Source organism: Chinchilla lanigera, unplaced genomic scaffold, assembly GCF_000276665.1.
Source record: "Chinchilla lanigera isolate Chin_1 unplaced genomic scaffold, ChiLan1.0 scaffold00029, whole genome shotgun sequence".
NCBI lineage: Eukaryota > Metazoa > Chordata > Mammalia > Rodentia > Chinchillidae > Chinchilla > Chinchilla lanigera.
The window spans coordinates 8,006,011-8,019,061 of record NW_004955430.1 but is presented as its reverse complement, the minus strand read 5'-3'; the positions used below and the strand labels follow the sequence as shown (position 1 = coordinate 8,019,061).

General features: G+C 39.7%; 1 protein-coding gene and 1 pseudogene across 8 annotated transcripts in view; both read left to right on the top strand.

The window, feature by feature from the left end:
• Nucleotides 1–4,431, top strand: part of Ankrd28 (ankyrin repeat domain 28) — a 182,804-nt gene extending 178,373 nt beyond the window's left edge. For all 8 annotated transcript variants that reach the window (XM_013515633.1, XM_013515636.1, XM_013515634.1 and 5 more), the window contains one exon: nucleotides 1,141–4,431. In XM_013515633.1, the coding sequence (XP_013371087.1) occupies nucleotides 1,141–1,427 (287 nt within the window). In that variant the 3' untranslated portion in view covers nucleotides 1,428–4,431. The remainder of the gene's footprint in view (nucleotides 1–1,140) is intronic.
• Nucleotides 4,432–8,510: 4,079 nt separating this feature from the next.
• LOC102005285 lies at nucleotides 8,511–10,811 on the top strand (annotated as a pseudogene).
• Nucleotides 10,812–13,051: the final 2,240 nt, after the last annotated feature.

Below are 13,051 nucleotides of genomic sequence, written 5' to 3'. Positions count from 1 at the left end.
ATTCATTGCCTTAACAGGGCTTAAAACAATGAGTGTAGCCCACAAGTTCCATATGGAATAACTGAACCCTGCGCTCATACAGTGTATTCATACCACCTTTCTTACTCCATGCTCAAGGCTGGGTCGTACACCAGCCGAGGTATTATGTGTTTGTTCCTCAATTTGTTTTTTTTTTTTTTTGGCTTTTCTCCGGTACCGGGAACCGAACCCACGACCTTGCGCTTGCCAGGCAGGCGCTTTGCCGCTGAGCTAAATCCCCAGCCCCTCAATTTGTTGTATTGTAAGGCCTTATGTCAAAGGTCAGTTGTCTTCTGCTAGAGAAAAAAAATTAAAAATAAAAAAGTTATAAAGGAAATATGTTTCTTGACTTAGGTGTTTTTAAAGTTCACCCATTTAATTGATCCACTGTTTTTTTTCAATGAGCTCTGATCCCCAAGAGATAAGTTACATTAATAACCAAGTGTCATTTAATACATAACCATGAATTAATAGTAAGCCTCTGCCTACATTCTAAAGGACAATTCATAATCTGTGTGTTTTCTTGCTGTAGCCTAGTATATCCTGTGAATTCAGGTGGATATGGTGGATAGGTTGTAAAATTTCCATCTGTGGGCCTTAGTTTCTTCTGTTCTTTTTTTTTTTTTTTTTTTTTTTGGTTTTGGTTTTTCTCCGGTACCAGGAACCGAACTCACGACCTTGTGCTTGCCAGGCAGGCGCTTTGCCGCTGAGCTAAATCCCCAGCCCCTTTCTTCTGTTCTTTACTCTATATAGTCTCCTCCCATTCTCACTTTCTATTGTTCGTTTTTGTTTTTATTTTTTTGAGATAGGATCTCACTGTATAATTCAGGCCGGCCTTGCACTCATTGTGTAGCCCAGGCTGACCTCAAACTTGTAGCAGTCCTCTTGCCTCAGCCTTCCTAGTGCCAGGATTACAGGCATGCACCACCACACCTAGTGGGTTTTTTTTTTTTTTTCTTTTTTCTACTTAGGAAAATTGTGAATCATTCTGGTTAAAACAGTCTTTTATAAGCCACGTAATTTAAAATATTTCTAAAGCCAAAGGCCTTAAAGCTTATTTACTTACATTTAGGGAAATTAAGGCTCAGGATGTTAATTTTTAACTTGTATCTTTAATTCTAGGCTATACCCCCGCTTTGGCATGCGCTCCCAACAAGGATGTTGCTGATTGTCTGGCTCTCATTTTGGCTACCATGATGCCTGTGTCATCAAGTAGTCCTTTATCGTCCTTGACATTCAATGCCATTAACCGTTATACCAACACCTCAAAGACAGTCAGCTTTGAAGCCTTGCCCATCATGAGGAATGAACCCAGCTCCTATTGCAGTTTTAACAATATTGGTGGAGAACACGAATACTTGTATACAGACGTGGATGAACTCAATGACTCCGATTCTGAGACCTACTGAGAGGCTGAGCCAAAGGTCTGAGGAGGGAGTTGTGACACTGAAGCTTCAAACTGCGCTTTTTCAGGAAAAAAGCACTTTCTTGTTCACATACAAATTCAGCCTAAGAGAAAAGATCACACAGTGAATGGATATGAGAAATGCGAGAACATTAAGAAGAAGAATTTTAAAGGCAAGTTTTGCAAAAGGAACTTCTAAAATCTTGCTATAGACTTGACCAGAGGAAAACACATTGATGTCAAAGAGCTTTTTGGAATTCTTCAATTTGGCTTTGCAATGCCAGAAATAATTGGGGACACTGTGCACCCTAACCTGCTTACACAAACAACACTATTGTAAAAGAAGAGATGAGAACACTAGATTCAAATTTTATCAGTGAAATTATAACTAAATTGAATGGCAATAAAAGTTTGGTACAGTAGGCATTATGTGCACAGCAAATTGCCAAAGGACCAAATGACTGAAAGATTTTTTTCATGAATGACATTTTGTGGAAAAACTGGTGTAGGTGAAATGAAACATTATCTAAACCAAACTTCACTATTTCTGAAAATGAAGCCGAGATTTTGTTTTAAATGTTGATTTTTTTAAAAGTAAACATCTGAAAGCCTTCCAATACTGTATTAAACCATGAAAGAAAGCAGATGTATTTTTGCATTTTTTTCTTTTACATAAAAATTTTGAAATTCCAATTTTTATAATATTAGAATCAAAAACCAGCTGACTGGATGCAGTATGGGTGAAAATACTTGTGACATAGACATGAAGTGGATTGAGGTTGAGGCTGTTGCCCAGTTTTGAATGATTTGGGTTTAAAATTGAACTATTTTTGTTTAAGAATTTCCCAGAAAAAAACGTTCATGAAATCAAAAAATAGATTATTTCACCCTGTTGCAGCTAAGTGGCCCTGGGAAATGGAATTTTCAACCTTACTACTTTGGATGGATACACTTCTGTCACTTAGGTTATTTTTGTGCCTCTACAGTGGGTTGGGGATTTTTGTCATCATTGATTTTGACCTCTTGAGTGTTGAAAAGTGAAGAATGAAAAGGAAAAAATCCCGTTATTCCTAAATTAAAACATTATCAAATCTCTTGGAAGGCATTTCTATATTGGGCAAGATTTAAAATACAAAGCCTTGTGGTCCTATTCAGGTTTAGAGTAGCATGTTTGTAACGTGTTACTATTTGGAGAGAGGAACTTTTGCCTGCCAAATTGAAGACTGCCTTTCAAGTAACAAACAGAAAAGGCTGACATTCAGGCTTTTAAATAACACTTTATGTCATTCTGCTTTTAGTGTAACTGTCACTTTCCCAGTAAAAATGGTTTTACACATGTAGAGGGTCTTAAAAGTCAGAGTAAAGTTCCACAAATTGCAACAAAATACCCAAATTCATTTAATCCTTTTTGTATTGTGAAACTGGAAACTTTATGATGTTGTAAATTATCAGCTGGTTTTTCTGAATATAAAGTGTGAAAACACAGAACAGTATTTTGATCTATTTGATAATTTTGTGGGTTTTTTGAAGAATTAATGAGCATGTACATAGAAATAGTGACTGCTTGAATACTGTATTTACTTGCACTCTTTCAGTACATCAAGATTCCTGTATATTTTAGAGTATAATAAAATACAGATGTGAGTTGTATTTAATGAATAATGTATTTGTATCTGTGCATATTATCTAAAAATCTATAAAGTTTCTAGGGCATTGACTACTAGATTTTAAGCATTTTTTTCTAAAATATGTACAAAATTATAAATATAATCCTCCATCTTTTCTTTATAATATAAAGAAATCATAATAAACCCTTCCTCATTATTAGAGGTAGGAAGGTAAATATCCATTTTAAGGACAGTAGACTATACATTTTCTATTGTGTCTTTTGAAAAAAAGAAAACTCAAGAGGATTCTAAAAGTATACATATATGTGCTTTCTTTTTCCTTTTAGGAATTCTCTTCTGAATTCCCTGAGGGAATTTTCTAGAATCTCAGAATTGAAAGAGCCCTGAGGTTCATCCAAGTCTAACCTCTTAACCAATGCAGGAGTCCCTTCTACAAGGGTGATCTTTCCACCTTGAATACTTCCAGTGACTCTACCTCACCAAGCAGTCCATTCAGTTGTTGAGCAGCTCTGTTAGAAAGGTCTTCCTTAGATGGAATTGAAGCCTCCCTTCTGGTAACTTCTGTCCTTGGGCCCAACCAGGTCTGTCCTCTGAGACAACGTTGGAAAGATGAATCTCCAGCCCTCTGCCATGTCTTCTCTTTCACAGGCTGTTTGACTCCTTTGCTGAAGTGATTTTCAGAAGGACTCATTAGACACCCTATTAGATTTATCACATCTAATGAAACCCAAGGTGTAGTTATAAAGTAACAAGCTCTTTTTAGTATGTCATCACAGTAGCAGAACTTTGATCCTGTATCACTTTGTGTAAACGATGCTATTACTAGAAACATTTGTGAAGTGGTCCTTGCATTTGCTAGTGCACTAAGAAAACTGTTCCACCGCTTTACAGTTGCGTGTGTGACAGTCTGTACCCCAGCGTAAGCAACCACTTCCGGTGAGCACCTGATGAAGAGGTTCCAAAGTGCTGTCCCAGACAGTGTTTGCACAGCCCGGTATCTGGAGTAAGTGCAGGGACTGCTTAAATGAATGGGCGCAGTACCCCATATGTTCCTTTATAGTTACACCTTGTGTGTCAGATGTGCTCAGGCCTGTTCTGTAGTGTTTTATCCTCACACAGAGCGGAAAAGCCGGGTTGCTTTCTTTAACTGCTCCATGAAAGGTCACATCTGAAATTGCTGATTCTGTGTATTATAATACCAGTTTCCGCTCACAAACAAATTTGGGGAAATGGTGACAACAGTAAAGACCCTTAATAGGACATTCAACTCAAACAGTGCCATTTAGTTCAGGAAGTCTCTAAATGTAGCTGTAAATTTGGGAATTTAATTTGGCTTATATTGGACCTTTTAAATGAAATAAAGTTTTTTAATGCAATAAATCACGTGTCTTTCTTTTTATATGTAAACAACTTTCCCTTTACACTGTCTTAATTCATTGTTCAGTTATGACAAGTTTTTGTCTTTTGGGGGGGGGTTTTGTTTAGTTTTTGAGAAAGGGTCTCCCTATATAAACTGAAGATGGCTTGAACTCACTGTGTAGTTCAGGCTAGCCTCAAACTCATGGTAATCCTGCCTCAACCTCCCAAGTGCTAGGTTACAGGTGTGTGCCATCACACCCACCTTTTATCTTTCTTTAAAAATCTAGTGGCTTTTCAGTAAAGCTGTTTTTAGACTTTAGGTATTCATTCAACAAGTACTGTTTACTTGCTCCATACTTGGGAGTGGAGATGGGCAGAAAACCTAGAAATTGTGATGATACCTTTAAGAGTTTACAGTCTCACCTTGTAAAGGTATACAGAAGAAAGTAAGAAAAGACCAAAACAACCTCATGGAAGACGTGGTGCTGAAGCTGGAGATGGAAAAAACCAGTATAATTTGAGTCTGTAGAGGGACTATAAATGGTATCCTAGGTGAAAAGAACAACCAGCAGTTCTTAACATGGCTGATAGAGGGACGATTTGAGATAAGAGACATAGCAGCATTTAGCTTTCCTGAGCATACACGGATCATGAAAACATACAAAAGCTCTGACTATAAATATGTACAGAGATGAAATAACAGAAGAAAGAACAAATAGGTGACTGGAGGAGCAGGTTGAGGGAGCTTTAGTCTCTTAAAATCATCTCTATGCAGGTAGAGTATCAAGTCCCCAACTTAGGAACAAGTTCCATTCCAGGAGAATGGTTCGTAAGTAGGATTCGTTCATAAGCCAACAAAGTGAGTCTTATACAGTACACCTGTGAAAGTTTGCAATTCGAATGTTCATAAGTCAGGGACTTACTGTAATAATGATAGAAAGTGTTTGTGCAGCATTTAGCACATACCAGACACGTTTGTATGTGCTTGAAATACATTATCTCTTAATCACACAACTCTTCTGTGAGGTAGATACTATTAATAGCACCACTTAGCAGATGAAGTAACTTTCCAGAGATCACCTGGCTGGTAGTTTACAAAACCTAGATTCAAATCCAGGCAGTTATTCCCAGAGTCTGCACTCAACCCCCTGATGATTTCTGACATGCTTTTTAAGCCTGGTTGAAATTAGTAATTTTTAAATTGGAACAAACACTTTACTACTAGATTATATAAATTCCCTCTCATTATATTCTCTTAGGGCACTATTTTTAGAAGAAATACATAAATGTGACCACAACAGATGTTCACCAAACACTTCTTACGTGTCAGAAACTGAGGTTCTGACATAGGGCAGTAAAGGCAGGGTCTTAGAGTGGTGCCTAAAAGACAGAGCTGCCTAACATTTCCATTGTTGCTGTCTAATCACCTCACATCTCAGTTGCCTAAAATAATCATTCTTACTCATGCCTTTGCAGGTTGGCTGACATAGGCTTGTCTGCGTGACTCTCCTTCAAGCTGGGGCTTCGCTGTGGCTTGCCACCCCTTAGCGGGTAAACTTCAGTCTGCTCCATCTTTGCACATCCTTGGACCTGGGCTAAAATACGAAAGTGGTACAGAAGTTCTCTCTCCTGATGGAAGCACAGAAAGGCAAGCCTGAGCACACCGACATGAGTTGTACCTCTGTGCCTCACATCTGCAAGTCACAGCCACACCCAACCTCCGGGACTGGGTGGCATTCTCCACCAATGAGAGGGCTAGCTTGGGCTCACTCCACAGTTCACGGAGCCCTGAGACCATGAGCCAACTAGTTCCTGTTTTCAGTTTTCCCATGAACGTGCTTCTCTTTCTTTCCTTTATGCATGTTTCTTCCCTCTTTTTGTTATACTTCGAGTGCAGGTGCTGCATGTGTAAACCTGGGTAGGAAAGATTTATTTTGAGTTGGGAAGGCCTTCCTTGGCAATGTAAGACTGATTATTTGTTGCATTTGCACTTTTCCAAGGTAGAGAACCAACCTCGTGCCCACCTAAATCTCCAGCAAAATATAGCACCGGGCCCCTCTCTGGTGTCTCACTGTGGCAGTCCTTTAAGGCAGAACCTAGCCTGAAAGAAGGTAGTAAGGTTGTTTGGGAACTAATTTTAAGACAAAGAGATGCCAGGGGCTGGGGATTTAGCTCAGTGGCACAGCGCCTGCCCGGCAAGCGCAAGGTCGTGAGTTCGATCCCCGGTAGCAGAAAAAAAACAAAGAGATGCTGATGTATAAAACTGTCCACTTGATTCATTGCTCTTTCTTCCCTCTCCAGCACTTAGGTGAGTCTCCATCTCTGCTTCATTACTTTTTTGTGTCGTAGTAGAAGTTTTATACACCTTTGACACAAACATACCATGCATATTGCTTTGTACTTCCTAGCCATCCCCTCCACATCACCGCTGTTTTTCCTCTTGCTTCCGGACATCCTGGGCTCTTGACTGAGCACTGTACCACTGTACCCTATCACACTGTACAGTAAGTGCACAGCAGCACAACCATGACAAAGTCCAACTTAAGCTACTTCCACAATTTGTTTGCATCTACAAATGTTCGTAATGCAAGGTTCATTCATACCTGAAAATTTGCAATTTGAATGTTCCCAAGTCAGGCACTTATTTCTCATTTCCTTGAAGTATCACACTCCTTTTGCCTTGTGTCTGGTATCTTAATTAAAATTTAAATACAAAAAGTTACTGTGAAAAAGCAGTAATTTAATCTTAAAATATTTCAACAAACATTCCTGAAGTATATATTCTGTGGCAAGCACTGTTTCAAATACTGAAAGATGCATGGATAACAATGGTAAGTCCATGCCCTTAGGAGGCTTACATTTCAGTCAGGGAGACAGACAAGAAGAATTCCAGATGGTTAGTGGACAGAAAAATTGTGCAGTAACTGAATAAATGCTTGAGGTCGGATGTCTGGGAAAGAGGTCCTTGAGGATAAAAAGGTTGCTCATTTGTGTATGTGCTGATGGGATGTAAGGTTCCTGAAGATTTTGCTGAGGAAGTAGAGGAATGCTGGCATAACTAATGAGAGCAGGAAGAGAGCTGGAGATCCGGAGAGCTAGTCCACCAAAACAAACTTGAAGATGCTGCTGAGTGAGGTTAACCCGAAGCCATGCCGTAAGTTAAGAGTCATGTGTCCTGTGAACAGAGAAGGGGGCTGCTTTATCAAGATGAGCCCTTTCTGAATGGCTGCTGTATCTGTGGCAGCCAACTTGCGTCACCTCTATCAATGAAATAACACTATACCCTAAAACGGGTTTTATAATGAAAAAAAAACAGGTTCTTTCCCAAATCCAAAGTATCATCAGATAAAATAATAGTGGCACAGCTCAAATAAACATCAAAATGCATGTTTTATATTGCTAGTAAATCTTTCACTTAATCTGCTGCTTTGGTGTAACCTGGTTGGAGCCCTCATTTCTGGTGCTGAGACGGCAAGACTCACCACTTGTGGAAGAAATTACTTGTGCTTCGAGGTTTAAGTCTCAAAACAGGAACTACCAATATCTTAAGAAAATGTGGAAAGAATTTAAGGAAAGGGTACTTCTGAAGAAGAGCTTTGTCTTTTGAATCTGAGTAGCTTGTGAAGGTGTTAAGGGTCTGAGGAAGGGGCCATGGCTTGTGCAGTTCAGTGGCTAAGGACCTAAGACTGAGTACAACATAGTCCGGCAGTCCCCAGACAGTTCCTGGGGGCGGACACTGAATCCATGGAAACATCGATCTTTTTGACACTTTTACTAGTTGCATCCCTCACTCTTCAGCTCTGTAGTAGCCTTGGAAACTAACAGCCCACATTCCTGGCACAGCCTAGCAGCCACTAGAAAGCAAAACAAAGGTAGAGCTGCTTAAAGCCTCATTCCTAAATACCTCATTCCCATTTCTGTTCATTCATGTGACTCAAGTTCCCACTCATTCACTGGCCAGTGAGAGCTTCAAAATGTACGATGTTGAGATTCTAGTTCCTTCAGCTTTCCACTGCGAACTTGTGTCAGCAGCTCTACCAGGAGCTTGTTGGGCCCTCTTGCTTTGGCTCCCAGCTTCCTGGGCTGAGTATTCCTGTGTCCCCCAGCCTGCAGCCACAGAGGACTCCACCACAGATTCTGGATTTATTTCATGGGGGTGTGTTCAAGGCAAGAGCAAATTCAGAAGGATATGGACATGGTGCAGAGCCGAGAAGCACCTGTTTGCAGATTTCAGATACTCAAGACTCCACCTTTACTTTTACCTGCTTTGGCGGCCCCAGAAGTGTATTCTGCTCAGTACATGTATCTAAAGATTATCCAGACCATACATATGTGTCAAGTTCAGGAAATGATGGTGTACTTGTTACAACAGAGCCAATTCCAGTAACTTTTTCATAGAATGTCAACAGAATTAAGAAAAATGAACTAACGGTTGCTTATCCATAAAGTCAAAATTGCAAAAGGAAAATGGGGAGGAGTCAAGACAAAATAGTACAGTGGAAGCAGATTCTGAAAGGGATGATGATTCAGAAGAATTCTGTTAACGGGGGACAGATCAACTATGATGGGGAGCTGCACAGATACCCTCAGCTGGAAGCCGATTTCTCTGCAGTGAGAGAGACTTATGGGCCAAATGCAGTTTCCTCTCAGCCATTGATGACGTAGATATTGATCTGCATAGCGGGGGAGCTATCTTGATGAGAGTGCTGTGGCTTGGGAAGTAATTCGAACAGAAGTGATAATCTGACTCCTCTGTTCACTCACACAGTATTTAAATGGCTGACTGCCCACTGTTGATGTCTTTCAGATTTCCACAAAAGAGCGATTTGGATTGGGACATCAGACAAAAATCATGCAGATGTTTGTTGTGCAACAGTGGAAACAGACCAAAGCAAAGTCCAGTTGCCTGCATAGTAAGAAGCTGTCAGGAAAGAAAGTGAAATCCTCCTGGCATTTATTTTCTACCTTGCACAGGAGATAACCAAGTTATCCTCCCCCTGGATGTGGAAAAAGAAAATCCAAACTGAAATCTGAGCAAGGTGGCATCTCCAAAAGATAAGCTGCTGCGTAGGACTTGTTCCAGCAATCGAGGCCAACAACGTGTGCTCCACCAAATTGCATAGGACCTTTGGTCACTCCTTGTCCAGCAACCCCAGAGCTGAACAGGTGATGACAACAATTGAATCACACAAACTCTTGAACCATCCTTGCCCTGCTGGAGGCAGGAGGCTTTCTCTTACCTCAGGGTTTATCGGTATCTTAACACCATCTTCATCTTCCCAGCCTGTTCCTAATGGTGCAAAATGCATTCCAATATGAGATTGCAGCTTCCTAGTGCAGACAGTTGAGTTTACTGAACAGCGAACCCCCATATTGAATGAGTACTGGGTGGTTTGTGATGAGCCACATGTATTTCAGAATGGCCCCATGCTTAGGCCTACTCTGTGTGAATGAGAGCTGTGTGTGTTTGCTTTTCAAACACTGGGAGTAATGAATGAAATTCTGATGAAATAGTAACTGAAACCCAGTGGTAAACTCATCTACTCATGTCCATGTGTAGATCTGCATTGGAATCTCCTAGAAAAGTTGTCATTTTTGAGCCATATCCCTCTGGTAGATACTACTGGTCCTCAGATGTTGGCCTTTAAACCAGGAAGAAAACATGATTGAGTCATGAAAGCACTAGATAGCATAACTTCCATCAGAGAAATGACACAAGCACCATATCAGGAAATCAAGAAGCATGTGGATAAACAGGACCCCCTGCACATCCCCCACTGCAGTGGGTTATTTGAAGTAATAGGTCACATATTGTGAAACTGCCAGTCAACAGGCAATTCAAGTTTGTGCATGCCCCAGACCAATTCCTTCTTCTCAGCAGTCCACTAGCCAAAGAATCCAATTTTAGAACTGCTTAAAAACTCTTTGGAAGCACCTTTGCACTTCATGGCTCACACATTGAGAACTAGCACTGCATCCTGAGGAATGGCCTGGTTGTCGCCTCTAATACACGCCTGCAGTTTCATGGTGCAGTGTATGGAACTGGGATCTATCTTAGTCCAGTGTCAAGCTTTTCATTTGGTTACTCAGGGATGAGCGAGAAGCAGAAGGTGTCAGCCAAGGACGAGCCTGCCTCAACCAGTAAATGCAGCAGCGTGTCACTGTCACAGTGAAAAGGACAGCAATCCCAATTCCTGCAAAACCGTAATTTAAAATGCATAGCCTTATGTGAAGGGATCACCTCACCCGACCTGGAGAAATATAGGTTGTCACAAATATTAACACACAGACGGCATTCACAAAGTGATCCTCTGAGTAACTGGTAACCAAATTGGACTGGTTAAAAGACCACCACTTAACTGATGTGATGTGAAAGCCTTCCTCAAGTTCAAAGCTGGATTTTAAGCCAAAGAAGATGACAAAATAATTTATTGTTATTATAAAATTATTACTCTGAATACTGATTTTTTTTGTTAACATTTCTAAGTATCTCAAATACCTAAAATGGTATAACAGTTATCAATCAGATGTAGGGTTATGGAATCTAGTAATAAAATTAAAACAGCACTTAAGGTGAAGTTTGGATTGCATACACAATACACAGATTGAAAAGAAAGAATTATGAAATTTTGGGAGTGGTGGCCTGCCCTGGTAACTAATCAGGAGGGAAAAGAGGATCATTTGATCCCAGGAGTTTGAGACCAGCCTGGGCAATGTAGCAATACCCCATATCCAAAAAAAAAAAAAAAAAAGTGACACAAAATCTGATAGAATTGGATGGAGAAACAGATGACTCCACTTTTAGCATTATAGCTTCTCACCCATCTTACCAGTAATAGACAAAACTAACAGGCAGAAAATCAGAACATAGCCAGGCATGGTGGCACATGCCTGTAATCCCAGCACTCAGGAGGCTGAGGAAGGGGATCGTTTTGAGTTCAAGACCAGCCTGGGCTACAAAGTAAGCTCAAGGCCAGCCTGAACTACATAACAAGACCCTACCTCAAAAAGACAAAAAAAAAGAAAAAAAGAAAAAGAAAATCAGAACATAAATGAACTTGACATCACTAACTGTAATGAACATCTGTAGACTACTTCATCCCAACAGCAAAATACACATTCTTCTGAAGCCCACATGGAGCAACCAAGATAGACCACATTCTGAGCCACAAAACATTTTAACAAGCTTAAAAGAGTAGAAAATATAAAATATTTGCCTTCTAATCATGATGGAATTAAATTAGAAATTAGTAAGAGAGCTGGAAATACTCAAGATATTTGAAGATTAACACACTTCTAAATAAAACATGCATGAAAGAAAGCTAGAAATGTTTTCAAATATTTTGAATTAGGGCTGGGGTTATAGTTCAGTAGTAGAGTATTTGCCCGGCAAGTACAGGACCTTGGGTTTCATCCCTAGAAACACAAAGAAAGTCAAAACAATTTTTTAAAACTTTGATTTAAATGAAAATGTAAACAGTTTATCAGAATATGTGGGATTGCACAAAAGCAATGTTTAGAAATCCATGGCATTGAATGCATATATTTAAAATAGAAGATCTAAAATCACTCCCAAAGCCAGAAAACAAAGAGCAAGTTAAGTCTCAAGTAAACAGAAGACAACAAAAAGTAGAATAGAAATCAATGAAATTGAACACAATTTTAATAGAGAAAGTCAATGAAATCAAAAGCTGGTTCTTTGAAAAATTGATAATGAGCAGTAAGGTCCTAGCCAGTCTAAGAAAACACAAGGAATATCAGAAATGTGGGATTGCACAACAGAGCCTGGACATTAAAGGAGTAAAAATGCTATGAACAGCTTTCTGCTGAAAATTCGGTGACCTAAATTAAATGCTCCAATTCCTTGAAAGACACAATCTGCCAAAATTTACACAAAAAGAAATAGACCATCTGAACAAACTAATATCAGAGAAACAGTCAAACAGTGCATCAGGTTTAGATGGGCTTACCAGTGAATTCTACCAAAAACTTATGGAAGAAATTATACCAGTTCTCTATAAAGACATCCAGAAATAGAAGCTTTTGGATGTCATGGATAGAAGCTCATAGAATGGCTGGGCATGGTGGTGCACCTGAGGAGGCTGAGGCAGCACTACTGCAAGTTTAAGGCCAACCTGGGCTACATAATGAGTTCAAGGCCAGCCTGAACTATGTAGTGAGACCCTGTCTCAGAAAAAAAGGAAGCTCATAGAATGAGTTAGAAAACCATTAGCTTGCTGGCAATTCCCTAATACCCAAGTCATTCTAAAATTACAGTACAAAAACTGCAGACCACTCTCTCTCACAAGTAGAGATAGAGTAACCCTGAGCAAAATGCTGGCAAATCAAGTTCAACATATAAAAAGAATTAAACCAATCATACATGACCAAGTACGAGTATCCCGGACATGCAAGGCTGGTTCAATATTTAGAAATAAAAAATATCCACACCAGTCAACTAAAGAAAAGTCACATAATTATAACAATAAATGCAGAAAAAGCATTTGACAAAGTCTAGCACCCATTTATTATTTTTTAAAAGACAACTAGGACTAGAGAGGAATGGCCTCATCCTAATGAACAGTATAAGTTTTACAACTAATATTAACAGTGAGAGCGTCAAGCTTTCTCACTAAAATCA